The 17,488-nt window shown below is 61.1% G+C and overlaps 1 protein-coding gene across 1 annotated transcript in view; it reads left to right on the forward strand.

Moving 5' to 3' along the window:
• The window catches only part of FBXO41 (F-box protein 41), a 26,392-nt gene extending 9,462 nt beyond the window's left edge, over positions 1–16,930 (forward strand). Inside the window, 12 exon segments of the mRNA XM_030948306.1 lie at positions 1–45; positions 1,199–1,291; positions 1,293–1,435; positions 1,438–1,485; positions 2,123–2,391; positions 2,848–2,963; positions 3,441–3,593; positions 5,999–6,094; positions 7,744–7,862; positions 9,520–9,678; positions 10,757–10,872; positions 11,910–16,930. The exon segment at positions 1–45 is cut by the window's left edge and continues 38 nt beyond it. Of these exon segments, the coding sequence (XP_030804166.1) occupies positions 1–45; positions 1,199–1,291; positions 1,293–1,435; positions 1,438–1,485; positions 2,123–2,391; positions 2,848–2,963; positions 3,441–3,593; positions 5,999–6,094; positions 7,744–7,862; positions 9,520–9,678; positions 10,757–10,872; positions 11,910–11,972 (1,420 nt within the window). The 3' untranslated portion in view covers positions 11,973–16,930.
• Positions 16,931–17,488: the final 558 nt, after the last annotated feature.

Raw genomic sequence — 17,488 nt, forward strand, 5'->3', positions numbered from 1 at the left:
TCCCTACTGCGGCGTGGCCAACCAGCGCTCCTCCTCCAGCACCGGGTGAGTGCCCAGCCCTGCCCTCCGGGATTTAACGGGATTTTAAGGGGATTTAACAGGATTTTAATGGGATTTTAACGGGATTTTAATGGGATGGTGGGAAGGGGTGCACCCGGCGAGTGCTGAGCTGGGACATCCCCTATTGGAATAATTGCCAATATAGCCACTTCGGGATTTTAACAAGATTTTAACGGGATTTTAACGGGATGGTGGGAAGGGATGCACCCCCGGCGAGCCCTGAGCTGGGACATCCCCTACTGGAATAATTGCCAATATAGCTTGTCTGGCCATTGCTGCTTGACCAAATAGCAGCAACTGTGGTGTTTTCACCCCACAGACACTTTGGGCCGGCTGGGTGTGTGGTGTTTCACCCACAGACACTTTTGGCTGGCTGGTGTGTGGTGTTTCACCCACAGACACTTTTGGCTGGCTGGTGTGTGGTGTTTCACCCACAGACACTTTTGGCTAGCTGGGGGCTGCAGCTGGGTGCGTGGACACAAGTCCAGGCATGCAAGAGCTCAGGTTTACCTCCGTGGAGAAGCTTTAAGGCGATGGTGAAGGAAAGGAGTCGGTTCTGATGCAGGGTTTGGATCCAGAGCTTTATCCTGGCCCGCAGGCCTCTGAATGCAGCACCAGCTCCAACAGAACTCCCTGAGCCCGTGGCTGCTGCTCTTTTGAACCCCGGGGAGAGGGGCAGGGAAGGGGTAGGGAGCCACCAACCAGGGACACAGAAGGAGGCCTTAAGGGACAAAGGACACCTGGATGGCCCAATGTCCTCCAGGGGTAGAGGGCATCCTTTGAATTCTGCCACTCACTCTGGAATGCCAGGATTGACAGACAGTGCTCAGCAGGGCTCAGGGAGGAGAAAGGAGAGGTGACTGACACACCTGGGGAAGGAATGTTCAGGGAGAAACCCGGGGTATCTGAGGCAAACCCACACAGCACAGCAATCCTGGGGTATCTGAGGCAAACCCGACATCACAGCACAGCAATCCCGGGGTATCTGAGGCAAACCCGACATCACAGCACAACAATCGTACTGAGCAAACCCACATCACAGCACACAATCCTGGGTACTCAAACCTACATCACAGCACAACAATCCCGGGGTACCTGAGCAAACCCGACATCACAGCACAACAATCCCGGTCCGCAGGGCCTCGAGCCGGGCCAAGGCGGTGTCGCAGAGCTCGGGCTGCTACGACAGCGACAGCGCGGAGCCGTGTCCCACCGACGACACGGCCGAGGGCCCCCGCCCCGGCGCGGGAGGCGCGGGGCTCGGGGCTGCGGCGCCAGGCCATCCAGAACTGGCACCGCCGGCCCTACCGCAACAGCAACGAGGGCGAGGAGGCGCGGCGCGTGTCGGGCGCGGCCATCCAGACCTGGGAGCCCGAGGGCCGGGATCCGCCGCGGCCCGACCACCCGGCAGCTGCCGCCTGACCGGTGAGAGCACTGAGGGTCTTTGGGGTCGGGAGGAAGGGTAGAGCACAGGTCGCGGGAAGGGTAACTGAGGTTGGGGGAGGGAATAGAGCACAGGTCTTTGGGCTGGAGGAAGGGGGTAGACACTGAGACCTGGGGTGAGGGGAAGGGTGAGAGCACTGAGGCTGGGGTGAGAGCACTGAGGGTCCTGGGGCGGTAAGGGCTGAGAGCACTGAGGGTCTTTGGGGTCGGGAAGTGAAGGGTGAGAGCACAGGGGGTCTTTGGGGCTGGGAGGTGAAGGGGTGAGAGCACTGAGGGTCCTGGGGCTGGGAGGGGAAGGGGTGAGAGCACAGGGGGTCTTGGGGCCGGGAGGTGAAGGGTGAGAGCACAGGGGGTCCTGGGGCCGGGAGGTGAAGGGGGTGAGAGCACAGGGGGTCTTTGGGGCTGGGAAGTGAAGGGGGTGAGAGCACTGAGGGTCTTGGGGTTGGGAGGTGAAGGGGGTGAGAGCACAGGGGGTCTTTGGGGCTGGGAGGTGAAGGGGGTGAGAGCACAGCAGGTCCTGGGGCCGGGAGGGGAAGGCTGGGGCAGCTGAGGCCGTGGGACAGGGACGGAGCTTCCCTCACCCGGGGATGGAGCTTCCCTCACCCGCTGTTCTCCCCAGTGGCCACGGACGCCGTGTGTCCCACGGGCAGGCCCGAGGGCGCCGGGGGCAAGGTGTGCCGGCTGGAGCGGGGCAGCCCGGGCCACTGCAGCGAGGTGATCAGCCCCGAGATCCTCAAGATGAGGGCGGCTCTCTTCTGCATCTTCACCTACCTGGACACCAAGACCCTGCTGCGCGCGGCCGAGGTGTGCAAGGACTGGAAGTTCGTGGCCCGGCACCCGGCCGTGTGGACACGGGTGCTGCTGGAGAACGCCAGGGTCTCCTCCAAGGTACTGGGGAGGGGGTGACACCTCCTGGGGCACAGCCTTTCTTCCAGAAGGGTAAAGCTGGGTGAGCAGCTCCCTGGTGGCCAGGATGGTTGTGCCATTACGGTCATGGGGGACACAGATGGGTGCTTGCTCCAGTGCTGGAGGTGTTGCAGGTGAATGCTGGAGGACAGGAGCTCACGCCGGCACAGGTTTGCATGTGCTTTTGTGATCACGCCCATGGTTTTGTGGTCACACCCATGAATTAGTGGGCACGCCCATGAGTTTGTGGTCACACCCATGAATTAGTGGGCACGCCCATGAGTTTGTGGTCACGCCCATGATTTTGTGGCACATGTTCTGCCACGGCCTCGTGTGTGCATCTCCACCCGTTTCTGCCACGTGCGTGCACAGCCAGGGGTGGGTGGTGTGGGACGTGCTGGGCCGTCCCTGGCAGTGACTGCCACTGCTGTGCCCCAGTTCCTGGCCATGCTGTCCCAGTGGTGCACCCAGATGCATTCCCTCACCCTCCAAAACCTGAAGCCGCGCCAGCGGGGCAAGAAGGAGAGCAAGGAGGATTACATGAAGAGCACACGGTGAGTTCCCCTGTCCCCCTGTCCCTGTGTCCCCCTGTCCCCGTATCCCCCTGTCCCCGTGTCCCCCTGTCCTCATGTTCCCCTGTCCCCGTGTCCCCCTGTCCCTGTGTCTCCTGTTCCCGTGTTCCCTGTCCCCGTGTCCCCTGTCCCCGTGTCCCCATGTCCCTGTGTCTCCCTGTCCCTGTGTCCCCATGTCCCCGTGTCCCCCTGTCCCTGTGTCTCCCTGTCCCTGTGTCCCCATGTCCCCGTGTCCCCCTGTCCCCGTGTCCCCGTGTCCCCTCCCACAGCCGGAGCTGCTGCTCCTCAGGGCTGCTGCTGCAGCTCTCTAAACCCCAACATCCATTTCCACGACAAACTCCAAATCTGCTGTGGGATTGGGGTGTCCCAGAGCCGGGGGTGCCCGTGGGCCGTGTCCCCCTCCTGGGCCGGTCACAGGGAGGGTGGGCAGGGTTCCTGATGCTGGCTCTGTCCTGGCAGGGGCTGCCTGGAGGCGGGGCTGGAGTCGCTGCTGAAGGCCACGGGCAGCAACCTGCTGATCCTGCGCATCTCGCACTGCCCCAACGTGCTGACCGACCGCTCGCTCTGGCTGGCCAGCTGCTACTGCCGCGCCCTGCAGGCCGTCACCTACCGGTGAGCATGGCTGCTAGTGCCAGCACAGCAAGGGACAGGGCTGGGGACACCAGGGGACAGGGCTGGGGACACCAGGGGACAGGGCTGCGGGACACCAGCAGGCCGTCACCTACCGGTGAGCATGGCTGCTAGTGCCAGCACAGCAAGGGACAGGGCTGGGGACACCAGGAGACAGCACTAGGAGCACCCACAGGGACAGGGCTGGGATCATCCCCGTTCCCTGGCAGAGCACAGGGACAGGGCTGGGGACACCATGGTGACAGGGCTGGGGACACCAGGCAGGCTGGGGGCACCCACGGGGACAGGGCTGGGGGCACCCACGGGGACAGGGCTGGGAACACCATGGGGACAGGGCTGGGGACACCACGGGGACAGGGCTGGGGGCACCCACGGGGACAGGGCTGGGGGCACCCACGGGGACAGGGCTGGGGGCACCATGGTGACAGGGCTGGGGACACCACGGGGACAGGGCTGGGGACACCACGGGGACAGGGCTGGGGGCACCCACGGGGACAGGGCTGGGGACACCCATGGGGTGTGCTGGGATCACCTCCCTTCCCTGGCAGAGCACAGCCCACCTGCCCAGGGACAAAGGACCTGCCTGTCCAGTGTCCCCAGTGTCCCCCCCCAGTGGCAGCTGTCCCCGCAGCTCCCATCCCTTCCAGGCTGCTCCCATGCAGGTGTTTCACTTCCAGCTCCATCCCCACCATCCCGTTACTGATCTACCCCGGCTGGATGGGCCGGGGGCTTGGCAAGGAGGCAGCACTTTGTGGCAGAGAAGGGTGAGGAGGAGGAGCCCAGTGAGGTCCCAGCTGGCTGTCACCCCTGGTGAAGGATCCTAGTGCAGAGAAGAGGCTCAGGGTCCCTCTCTCCTGCGAGGGAGGAACAGCTCTGCCAGGGGAGAGCTAAGATGCAGCTTGGACACCTTGCCTGAGGTCAAGGACACAGGACACGGTGACCCTGGAGGAGGTCACAGGTCCTGGAGGGCATCACTGGGCACTCCTTAGTTTTGGCCACCTGTGGAGACAGGATTGGCCTTCCCTCCACCCTCCAGGAGGATGATCCTGGCTCTGCTGCACCTGCACACAACCACCTCAGCCTTGGTGTCTGCTCCTCATGCAGGCAGGACAGAGAATCCTCCAGTGGGAAAGCACATCCGGCCACTCCCCTGGCGTGACCCCCAGGAGCCCAGAGCCGGCTCTGACCCACACCACGAGACAGGAGACAGCCCAGAGCTGCCAGGTTGGACTCCAGGGCTGCTCCTTTGGCTGTTGCCAGGGCAGCAGAGCGAGCCTGAGCTCTCCTGGCACATCCTGAGCTGTGCTGTGACTCAGGCTCGGATTAAACCTGCTGCTCTTGGCACCCTGCTCCAGCACAGAGGTGTGAGGCACTCCAGATAACACCCAGCCTTAGTTTTAGTTCTGAAGTGGGACGCTGGCACTTGGGAAGCGTGGCCTCAGTCCCTGGGAGGTTCTTGGTGTGGTGGCACAGCCTGGGGACTGTTTGGGCTGGTGGCATCAGGGTGGTGCTCTCTGGCACCTCTCCCCAAAGCTGGGCTCCAGCCCAGCTCACGACAAACCCACACCTGCCCCAGTCCTGCCCAGGTCCCAGGGGCCTCTCCTGGTACCTCCAAGGACACCAAGGAGGAGCCACAGCAAACCCCTGCAGGAACATTTGGCCAAGAGCCACCTACAGCCACGGTGGCACTGCCACAGAGCGGGGACAGAGGCCACGGAACAGCCCCTGCCCCTGGATGAGGTGTCCTTCCAGCCCTGGCACTGTCCCCATCCCAGCCAGGAGGTGGCAAGGGACACCAACGCAGTGTGACTGCAGGGACAGGGACAGGCTCTGTCCCCTGCAGGGACACACGGCCTGGCAGCCTCAGCCAGTCACTTGTCACCTTGGCATGTGGGAGGTGCACCTCCAGAACCTTCCATGTTCAACCTCTCCTTCCTCCCTGCTTCCCCTCTTCACCTCCAGCACCTTCCATGTTCAACTTCTCCTTCATCCCTCATCCCCCTCTTCACCTCCAGAACCTTCCATGTTCAACCTCTCCTTCATCCCTCATCCCCCTCTTCACCCCCAGAACCTTCCATGTTCAACTTCTCCTTCATCCACCCCCCTTCATCCCTGCACTTGCATGTCCCCTCTTCCCCCCCCCCTCCTGCCCCTGCACCATTCCAGGTGGGAATGCTCCAGCCCTCCTGCACAGGGTCCTGCTGGGCTGGCTGCTCCAGGGGCAGCTCCAGGGCTGTAAATAATGCCCAGACTGGCACCTCTGGGTGCTCCAGGGCTGTAAATGATGCCCAGCCTGGCACCCCTGGGTGCTCCTGGGGGGATGCAGCCCCAGCCCAGGGTGGCACTGCTGCTCCTGGGGCCACCACGTGTCCCGTGTGTTGTTGCAGGAGCTCCACGGACCCCGTGGGCCATGAGGTGATCTGGGCCCTGGGAGCAGGCTGCAGGGACATCATCTCCCTGCAGGTCGCACCTCTGCATCCCTGGTAAGGCCTGGGAACGGGCTGGGCGGGCAGGGACACACCCAGGGCCACCCCTGCCGTGGCAGGGACACCTCCCAGTGTCCCAGGGTGCCCCAAGCCACTCCAGCCTGGCCTGGGTGCTGCCAGGGGTGGAATTGGGTTAGGAGGAGGCCACACTGAGTGTGAGGGGCACCACTGAGCTGGAAAGGTTCTGCCAGAACCTGATTTGCTTAGGGGGGGTCTCCATGGCGCGAGGAGCAGTCCTGGAGCCCAGGCCATGGTTCAGGAGCTCATTCCCTCCCTGCCTGTGCAAACTGGGAGTGCTGGGTGTCTGCACCTCCCTGCTGAGCTGGAGTGCTCCAGGGAGGCTGCTGACGTCCAGGTGAAAGGGATCTGTGCTGGGTCTGGGAGGGGCACTGAGCACCAAAGGCCGGGCTGAGCTCTCCCTGCCCAGCAGCAGCAGCAGCCCTGCAGGGCCTGGGTGTTGTTGGGAGGCTGGCACTGCCTGGGGGGCACAGCAGCTGCTCTCGTTTTGGGAAAGCACTTTGGGGAGATGCTGCTGGAGCCTCATGTGCACCCCACAGCGTCTGGGTGCTCAGGAGCTGATGGCTCACACAGCAGGAGCTGTGCCTCGGGACAGGCCCTGGGCACTGTGCATGGCCATGGCATTCTTCTACCTACCAGGTCACATAATCACACCCAATGTCCCCATTCACCCAATTCCCCCAGATTCCCCAGGATTCACTCCAGGATTCATGCTCAGGATTCACCCCCAGAGTTCACCCCAGGATGTCACCCCAGGGGAGTCACCGATTCCCTCCAGGGATGTCAGTGCTCAGGGGATGTCACCCCCAGAGGATGTCACCCCCAGGGGATGTCACCCCCGGGATGTCACCCCCAGGGGATGTCACCCCCAGGATGTCACACCCAGAGGATGTCACCTCCAGGGGATGTCAGTGCTCAGGGGATGTCACCCCCAGGGGATGTCACCCCCGGGATGTCACCCTCAGGGGATGTCACCCCCAGGATGTCACCCCAGAGGATGTCACCCCCAGAGGATGTCACCCCCAGAGGATGTCACCCCCAGGATGTCACCCCCAGGATGTCACCCCTAGGGGATGTCACCCCCAGGGGATGTCACCTCAGGGGATGTGACCCCCAGGCGATGTCACCCCCGGGTGTCACAGCCTGGTGGCTCCTGTGTGCCCTGGGGGAGCAGCACATGGCACGTGGCTTCTCCACCTGAGCCAGAGGCCCAGGCCCTGCTGCTGCTTTGATCCCTGCAAGTTCAGGGCCTGATTTGGGTCTCCAAGGGTGGAATCACAGAATCCTGGGATGGTTTGGGTTGGAAGAAACCTTAAACACTGTCCAGTGCCACCCCTGCCATGGCAGGGACACCTCCCACTGTCCCAGGGTGCCCCAAGCCACTCCAGCCCGGCCTGGGGCACTGCCGGGGCCCCAGGGGCAGCCCCAGGTGCTCTGGGCAAGGTTTGGGCGCTGGGCACACGGAGCTGCCCTGTCCCAGGGCCAGCCCAGCCCAGGCAGTGCCCATGCAGGGACACCCCGGGTGACCCCCAGGTGCTGGGGTGGGAGAGCTCTGGGTGCAGCCCCTCTTGGCAGTGCCGGGGGGGTGGGCGGCCGTGCCACCCCCGCTGTTGTCCCTGTGTCCCCAGCCAGCAGCCCACCCGCTTCAGCAACCGCTGCCTGCAGATGATCGGGCGCTGCTGGCCCCACCTGCGCGCGTTCGGCGTCGGCGGCGCCGGCTGTGGCCTGCAGGGGCTGGCCTCCCTAGGTAGGACTGATGGGTCACTGGGCTGGGGAGGAGCTCTGGGGCCATGGTCATAGGCACTGCTGGGACCCTGGGTCACTGGGCTGGGGAGGAGTCTGGGGCCATGGTCACTGGGCACTGCTGGGACCCTGGGTCACTGGGCTGGGGAGGAGCTCTGGGGCCATGGTCACTGGGCACTGCTGGGACCCTGGGTCACTGGGATGGGGAGGGAGCTCTGGGGCCATGGTCAGTAGGCACTGCTGGGACCCTGGGTCACTGGGATGGGGAGGAGTCTGGGGCCATGGTCACTGGGCACTGCTGGGACCCTGGGTCACTGGGATGGGGAGGAGTCTGGGGCCATGGTCATGGCACTGCTGGGACCCTGGGTCACTGGGCTGGGGAGGAGTCTGGGGTCATCAACACACCCTGTGCCCCATGCCCCTGTGCCCCATGCACCTGTGCCCCATGCCCACCCTGTGCCCAATGCCCAGCCTGTGCCCCACGCCCCCACCCCCAGCCCCATGCCCAAACCAGATCACGGGTTACAGAATCCTGGGCTGGGGAGCTCTGGGATCGCCCATACCCTGTGCCCCCATGCCCAGCCTGTGCCCAATGCCCAGCCTGTCCCCAATGCCCAGCCTGTGCCCCATGCCCAGCCTGTGCCCCATGCCCAGGAAACTCAGGATCACGGGTTACAGAATGAGTCCCTGGGCTGGGGAGGGAGCTCTGGGATCACCAACATACCCTGTGCCCCATGCCCACCCTGTGCCCCATGCCCAGCCTGTGCCCAATGCCCAGCCTGTCCCCAATGCCCAGCCTATCCTCAATGCCCAGCCTGTCCCCAGACCAGCACTCATGATCATGAGTCACAGAACAGATCACTGGGTTTGGGAGGGAGCTCTGGGGCCACCAACCCACCCCATGCCCAATGCCATCCTGTCCCCAGACCAGCACTTGGGATCATGGGTCACTGGGCTTGGGGAGGAGCTCTGGGCCACCAACACACCCTGTGCCCAATGCCCAGCCTGTCCCCAGCCCAGCACTTGAGATCATGGGATCACAAAACGGGTCACTGGGCTGGAAAAGGTCTCTGGGGCACCAGCCCACCCTGTGCCCAATGCCCACCCTGTGCCCAAATGCCCACCTTGTGCCCAGCCCAGCACTCAGGATCATGGGTCACACAATGGGGCACTGGGCTTGGGAAGGACTAATAGGGCCACCAACCCACCCTGTCCCCATGCCCACCCTGTCCCCATGCCCACCCTGTGCCCCATGCCCACCCTGTCCCCATGCCCACTCTGTGCCCCATGCCCACCCTGTGCCCCATGCCCACCCTGTGCCCAGCCCAGCACTCACAATCACGGGTCACACAATGGGTCACTGGGCTTGGGAAGGAGCTCTGGGGTCACCAAGCCTCCCTGTGCCCAATGCCCACCATGTCACCAGCCCAGGGCACTGAGTGCCACCTCCAGGCATTCCCTGGACACCTCCAGGGGTGGGGACTCCAACCCTCCCCGGGCAGCCCCTCCCTCCTGCTCTGAAGGGACAAGGACAGGGCAGGGAGGTGCTCCCTGGGGTCCCTGTGCAGAAGGCCACGCAGCCCAAGCTCCGTGGGTGCCCCTGGTAGCCCCGGGCTGTCCTGCTCCCTGCCCGTGGTGCTGATGGCTGTGGTGTCCCCCAGCCCGGAACTGCATGAGGCTGCAGGTGCTGGAGCTGGACCACGTGGCCGAGATCAACCAGGAGGTGGCGGCTGAGGTGTGCCGGGAGGGGCTCAAGGGGCTCGAGATGCTGGTGCTCACCTCCACGCCGGTGACCCCCAAGGCCCTGCTGCACTTCAACAGTGAGTACCAGTGCCAGGGCATGGCCTGGCGCCCAGAGCCACCCACGGCAGCTGCTGGCGCTGGCACCTGCTGGGAGCTCTCTGGGCATCAGCATCCCCCACCAGGGATGGGCCGGGGAGGGCTGGTCTTGCCTTGGCCATGGGGAGGATGGAGATGCTCCCTCCATGGCCCCAGGGTAACCAATCCTCGATGTTTGTGACACACCTGAAGGCATTGGCCAGGGCAGGAGGTGCAGAGCCCCAGCAGGGCCTGTCCTGGGGGTCACAGCTCGGCTGGCCATGGCTGCAATGCTGGAGCCCACCCCTGAGGGTGGCAGAGTCAGGGATGCCCAGGGGAGTGGGACATCACCAGTTTGGGAGGGTGTGGTGCTGGGAGATCCTCAGCGTGAGGGGAGAGATGAGAATTTGACTCCATGTTCTCAGCAGGCTGATATATTATATTATATTATATTATATTATATTATATTATATTATATTATATTATATTATATTATATTATATTATATTATATTATATTATATTATATTATATTATATTATATTATATTATATTATATTATATTATATTATATTATATTATAATTATCACATCACATCACATCATATCAATGATATACTGAAACTATGCTAAAGAAATACAAAGGATACCTCAGAAGGCTAGAAAGGAATGAATAATAAAAATCTTGTGGCTGACCAGAGAGTCCCACACAGCTGGACTGGGATTGGTCATTAAGTCAACACAATTCACATGGAACCAATCAAAGATGCACCTGCTGATGAGCAGCCTCCAGACCACATTCCAAGCAATCAGATCATTCTTTACATTTCGTTTCTGAGGCTTCTCAGCTTCTCAGGAGAAAAATCCTGGCAAAGAAGATTTTTCAAAAAACCTCATAGTGACAGGGCAGGGCAGCCAGGGGCCACCTCACAGCCCATGGTCCCCCTGCCCAGACCCTGGCCAGGCCTCCTCCATCCTCAGGGAGAGGAGTCCCCACACACGTGGCCTTGAGGAGCTCAGGGGGGATCTGGGGTCCCTGCTGGCCCAGGGGAGGAGATCCAGGTGCTCTCTGTGCCCCCAGGTGTGTGCAGGAACCTGAAATCCATCGTGGTGCAGGTGGGCATTGTGGACTACTTCAAGGAGCCCCACAGCCCCGAGGCCAGGAAGATGTTTGAAGAAATGGTGAACAAACTGCAGGTAAAGGAGCCCAGCCCCAGCTCCCAGGGTGGCACCAGCCCTGTGTCCTTCCCGTGGCAGGGGCAGAAGTGTCCCCCTCTCCCTCCCTCACCTGTTTCCTTCCCCTGGCAGGGATGTGAGATGATGCTCCCTCTCTCCTTTCCTCATCCTGTGTCTCCCCTGGGGCAGGGATTGGAGATGTCCCCCCTTCCTTCCCTTGTCCTGTGCCCTTCCCAAGGCAGGGGTTCCCTTCTCTCTCCCTCACCCCATGCCCTTCCCAAGGCAGGGATTTGCGGTGTTCCCCCCTCTCCTTCCCTTGTGCTGTGTCCTTCCCATGGCAGGGATTCCCCTGTCCCTCCCTTGCCCCTCTCCCATGCCCAGATTTGGGGCATTCCCCTGTCCCTCCCTCACCCCATGGCAGGATTTGGGGTGTTCCTTTCCCCTCCCTCACCCCATGGCAGGATTTGGGGTGTTCCTTTCCCCTTCCTCACCCCATGGCAGGATTTGGGGCATTCCCTGTGCTCCCCTTACCCCATGACAGGATTTGGGGCATTCCCTGTGCTCCCCTCACCCCATGGCAGGATTTGGGGCGTTCCCCTGTCCCTCCCTTACCCCATGGCAGGATTTGGGGCATTCCCTGTGCTCCCCTCACCCCATGGCAGGATTTGGGGCATTCCCCTGTTCCTCACCCCATGGCAGGATTTGGGGCATTCCCTGTCCCCCCCTCACCCCATGACAGGATTTGGGGCGTTCCCCTGTCCCTCCCTTACCCCATGGCAGGATTTGGGGCATTCCCCTGTTCCTCACCCCATGGCAGGATTTGGGGCATTCCCCTGTTCCTCACCCCATGGCAGGATTTGGGGCATTCCCTGTGCTCCCCTCACCCCATGGCAGGATTTGGGGCGTTCCCTGTCCTCCCCTTACCCCATGGCAGGATTTGGGGCATTCCCTGTCCCTCCCTTACCCCATGGCAGGATTTGGGGTGTTCTTTCCCCTCCCCATGGATCAGTGGCCCTGCTGGCTCCCCCCAACCCCTCTGTCTGCTCCTCCTGTTGCAGGCCCTGAGGAAAAGACCCGGCTTCTCCAAGATCTTACACATCAAGGTGGAGGGAGGCTGTTAGCCCTTCAGGGAGCCCAAAGCACATTCCCTGCTCTGCCCCGAGCGCCGCGGGGCCGGACGGGAACCCCGGCTCGGGCAGCAGGAACCCCGAACTCCCGCAGCCCTTGGGGCCATCCCGGGTGACAAGGTGCTACTCAAGGACAAGTTTTGGCTGTCCCCAGAGGAGGGCCGTGCTCTCTGCCAGCAGCAGGATGGCTGTGCAGCCCTGCAGCTGCTCCTCGCCGAGGATGTGCGTCTGGGGACGGATGCTGTGCTGAACTCTGCGTGGGGATCCCTGCTTCTGGGGCTGGGCTGGCCACTGCAGCCCCGGGGCTGGGCCTGGCCTGGGAAGGGGCTGCTCCTCCCCCTGCATTCCGCGGCGGTTCTGCTGCTTTCCTTTGGGATTTGGCACAGGGGCACCCGGAGCTGGGATAACGCTCCCAGGAGGCAGCAGAGCACACGGCCGGGAGCAGAGCTGCACCTCGGGCAGCCACAGGACACCAGGAGAGATGGGCGCTCCTCCAGAGGGCTCCAGCCCCACCTCCTCTCCTCCAAACCCTCCTGCCAAGGCAATAAAGCATCTCCAGATCCTCATCCACCAGGAAACACGGGTCACGCCCCTGTCCCACCATCCCCAGGCTCCATCTGGGGTCAAGGGTCCCATGTGGAGAGAGAGACTGTCACAGGACACCCACGTTTGCCTTCCCCAGCAGCCTGAAGGAGAAACCCTGGCCAGAACATCCTGAAATGATCCTGGGAACAGCCCCAACCAACAGCCCTGGCTGACCCTTACCTACAGCCACCGTTTTCTAAATCTGATTTTTCTTCTGAGTGTCCTCAGCCTGCAAGGACATCATCATCATCCCCAAATTATCCTTTTTCCACGGGAAACGGCTTTGGAAAGGCATCCAGCAGGGTCAGGCATGTCGTTCCTCCACGCCGGGGAGGAGGTGCCAGGAGGTGACACCACCAGAGCACTGCCAGCAGTGGGGACAGCCCGGCCTTACCCACAGCCCAGCCCCTGCCCTTGGACCCACCGTGCTGAGCGGAGAGGAAGCGACTGGGACGGTGGGTCTGGGGCTTCTCCCTCTTCTCTGGGCCAGCCCTGCAGGTTGTGGTGCCTGCTGGCCAGCCTGCCTGGGAGGGGACAGCTCCCAGAGCCTGTCCCCTGGCCAGCCCTCCCGTGGAGCATCCCCCCAGGAGGGAGCGGGCTGCGGATCCAGCACCACGTCCCTCAGCCGTGGCACAAGAGCCGCTGACCTCAGCTGGGGCTGCCACACAGCCCGTGGGGATCCCCAGAGCACGGAAAATCACCCCAAATCGCCGAGGCTGGTGGGGCTGGAGGCAGCTCGAGACCCTTCAGCCTCCCTCCATCCTGCCTGCCCTGCAGCAGGGTTGGGGTTTTGTGGCCACAGCCCCGTGGGAAGCGCCCCTGCTCCCCGTCCCATGCAGCTTTCCAGGAGAAGGCTGTTCCTGAATGCACAAAATGTGGGAGCCCAGAAACGCCTGCGAGAAGCTCCTGCACCCCCAGGTCCCATGGGTGAGCTCCCTGCCATGCCCACCGTGGGTTCACCTCCACCCCAGGGAGCCTGGCACACTCCTAACCCAGGGGCAAGAGGAGCAAGGGATGCCCTGAGCAGCAAAAACCACCCAGCGGAGCTACAACCCCCTGGGACCATCTGGAGCAGGAGCATGGCCCAGTGGAGATGGCAGCACCACAGCGCAGGGACTCGTGGAATCCCTTACAAACAAAAACAAAACAAAGTACCTATTTATTTCTATAAAGAGAAGAAGGAAAAAAAAAGATTTTAAAGGAAAATTATATACTCAGCATGTTTATACACTCTATGCTAAAAGACTCTCGTGGCCCAGAGGGGTGCCCAAGCCTGGAGGTGGCTGCTCCAGGTGTGCCTGGAGCCTTTCCTGGCTCCTGGGCCGTGGGGAGGGCGAGGATGAGGAGATGGAGGGAGGGGAGGTGTGAGGACTCAGAGAAACCTTCTGTGCCAGAAGAAGGGGTCATTGGCTGTGTGTGTGGTGGCATTGGTGACCCTGTGACACCCCCATCCCTGTGCTGCCCACGGGGCTTTGGAGGCACGGCAGGAGCCTCTCCTGGGTTCCTGGTGCATCCCAAGGAGCCTCTCCTGGGTTCCTGGTGGATCCTCAAGAGCCTGTCCTGTGTTCTTGGTGCATCCCCAGGAGCAGACCAAACCCTCACCTCTGCTCGGGGCATTCCTGGAAAACCCAGCTCAGCAAAGCCACGGTTTTACACAAATCCTCTGGTGACACAAGACCTTGAGCTGGTTCAAGGATTAGAAGATGGAAAGTGGGGGTTTCTCCCTGTTCCACTTGGGCTTGAATGGATCCCTTCCTCATCCTCCTCCTCCTCCTCGGCTGGGGATGAAGGCGGCTGGCACAGTGACAGGAGTGGTGGGAAGGAGGGGGCCCTCCTGGTGGCTCCTAATTGCCCAGCTTGTTAACGAGCTCATTAAGGGCTCTGAAGTGTCAGACGGATCCTGCCCGTGCTGCTTCCCCTGCCCTGTCCTGCACGGGTGTGGCCCCCCAAGGCCCCATCCCCGCGGGAGGCTGCGGCCCCGCTGGCCCTGGTCCTGGATTCACTCCGGATTCACCTGGATTCAGCTCTGGATTCAGCTCTGGATTCAGCTCTGGATTCAGCCTGGATTCACTCTGGATTCAGCTCTGGATTCACCCCGGATTCACCTGGATTCAGCCTGGATTCAGCTCTGGATTCAGCTCTGGATTCAGCTCTGGATTCACCCTGGATTCACCCTGGATTCACCCTGGATTCAGCCTGGATTCAGCCTGGATTCACCCTGGATTCACTCTGGATTCACCTCGGATTCACCCTGGATTCACCCTGGATTCACCTAGGATTCACCCTGGATTCAGCCTGGATTCAGCCTGGATTCACCCTGGATTCAGCTCTGGATTCACTCTGGATTCACCCTGGATTCAGCTCTGGATTCAGCCTGGATTCACTCTGGATTCACCCTGGATTCACCCTGGATTCAGCTCTGGATTCACCCTGGATTCAGCCTGGATTCAGCCTGGATTCACCCTGGATTCAGCTCTGGATTCACCCTGGATTCAGCTCTGGATTCACTCTGGATTCAGCCTGGATTCACCCTGGATTCAGCTCTGGATTCACCCTGGATTCACCCTGGATTCAGCTCTGGATTCAGCTCTGGATTCACCCTGGATTCAGCTCTGGATTCACTCTGGATTCACTCTGGATTCAGCCTGGATTCACCCTGGATTCACCGGAGCCTCGGCCCCATTTCCTCTGGAAGCGATGGGAACAGCCAGAAATGCCGAATTTCCTGGGAAAGCCTTCAAGCCACAGAGCGCGTTCAGCTCAGCCCCGATGAGAAGTGCCAGAGGGGCTCTGCGATGACAATCCCAGTGAAATCCAGGGATCCAGGGGCAGGACTGGGGTCACAGCCATGGCCAGAGCTGGCAGGGGCTGGATGGACAGTGGTTCTGAGCCTGGCTCCTGCAGGACCAGCTCTGGGGAGATTTATTCCTTTTCTAATGGTTTTCCCAAAGTTTCCCCATGGCTGACATCGCCAGCATTCCCCTTGCCCTGAGTTTGGGCGCCGGTCAGGGATTTCAGGAGGAACAACCTCACCAAAGGCAGCTCGGGGGCCAAAGCCACCCCAAATCCCTGGGTTTGTGTCCCCTGGGTTGGATTTCACTCATTCCCCTCACTCCCAGCCGCAGGGATGCTCTGGGGACCAGGGGCCTCCCCTGCCTTGTCCCTGTGCCTTGGGGCTCCCGGGTGTCAGGGACTGGGGGAAAGGGACCCCCAGGCTGGCTCTGCCCGCCAGGGTTTTAACCCTCTCTGTCCCTCTTCTTGCTGTGTGCCCTGGTCCCTGCTGCCACCACAGGCACAGCCATGGCAGGGGCGGGTCTGGATCCCCCAAAAGAGCCTGGATTTAGGGAAAGCAGAACAAAAACAAAGCAGGAGAAGCGTTGGTCATGGCTCCTGAAGTGGTTAACAGATGTTTTCCTTCAGCTTTTAGGGGACAGCCCAGCGCAGGAGCTGGAGCATTGCTTCAGCCTCATTTTGGGGTGAGAAACAGCGGATTGGGGTGCAGCAAAAGCATTTGGGAATTGGTGCCAAATGAGAAAGTGCTTTAAAAGGGAAAAAATCCCAGGCAGCAGGGAGATGTTGGGAAGCAGAGCTGGTTTGTTGTGAAGCATTACAGGGTTTTGTGAGGTGGTGACCTTCCCAAGCCGTGGGAGGCAAAATAATCCCTGGGGAGGGTGGGAGAGCACTGAGGGAAAGCTGCTGCAGCAGCAAAGAGGGAACACTGCCCAAAAGCAAGGAAAAAAAAGGGATTTTCTAATGCAGCCTCGGGATTGAGCCCGTGGAGGGCAACGAGGCAGGTTGGGGCCGGGGACAAGTGGGTGCAATGGTGTGGGGCAGTTTTTGGGAAGCGAGGGGGCGATGCACAGTTGCTTCGAGATAATCAGAGGAGATAATCAGTGCAGAGAATATAGAAATCAGGAACTGGAATCATTCCCTACAGCCCTGGACGGCAGCGGTGTACAGCGACCTCCCCTCCCCAGAGCTTCCCCTGGCCTCCCTCCCAAGTTATTTTTTTAACTCTCTATAAATTTAGGTCTATTTTAGTCTTTCTGCAGCGATGTGCCAGTGTCTGGAGAACCAAACATCCCTTCCTGCCCCCACCCCGTGCTCCCTGGATGCTAAACCGGGCGTGGTGTGAGCTGTGCCAGGGCAGGGCAGGGCTGGGCAGCAGGGCCAGCTCCGGCCGGCAGCCCGCGGGTTTAGCACTTTGGTTGGAACTCTCACCTGTAGACGCACTTTGATGTTGTTGCTTTGAAACTTTGGCAAGTGTAAACAATGTGTATTTAAAGAATTACAGAGAAACGACCCCCAGCCAAGCGTGTAAAGAGCTATTTTATGAGTCGGTGTTGAATAAAGACTCTGGAGATCGAGCTGGGTTTTCACTCTCCCGGGGCTCACCCTGGACCCACACCAGTGACACCAGCTGCACTTCGGGGCTGCAGGTCCATGGGCTGCACTGGGCTGGCATCACAGGGCACGGGGATACAGGGATGCAGCACGGGGGGAGCACCGAGGGGGCAGGCCCTGGCACAGGTGCCCAGAGCTGCTGTGGCTGCCCCGGGGCTCCTCAAGTGCCCAAGGCCAGGCTGGACATCGGGGCTTGGAGCAGCCTGGGACAGGGGAAGGTGTCCCTGGATGATCTTCATGGTCCCTTCTAACCCAAACCATCCCATGATTCTGTATTTCTTTCACTGTCCTCCTCCTCACCTGTAACCCACCAGACCCAAGTCTTCCCATGTTCTCCCAGCACCATTTCCCTCTCTGAGTCCCCCCAAATGCCTGGATCCATCCTGGGAGCCCCTTGGAGCTGTCACACAGCTGCTGCCCTGAACCTCCTTCCATGAAGCAAAGTGGAAAATGGAAATGCCCCATTGAGCAGAGCCAATTAAAATGTCACTGAGCAATATCTGAGAGCCCCAAGCACTCTC

Source organism: Camarhynchus parvulus, chromosome 4 (genome assembly GCF_901933205.1).
Source record: "Camarhynchus parvulus chromosome 4, STF_HiC, whole genome shotgun sequence".
Lineage (NCBI taxonomy): Eukaryota > Metazoa > Chordata > Aves > Passeriformes > Thraupidae > Camarhynchus > Camarhynchus parvulus.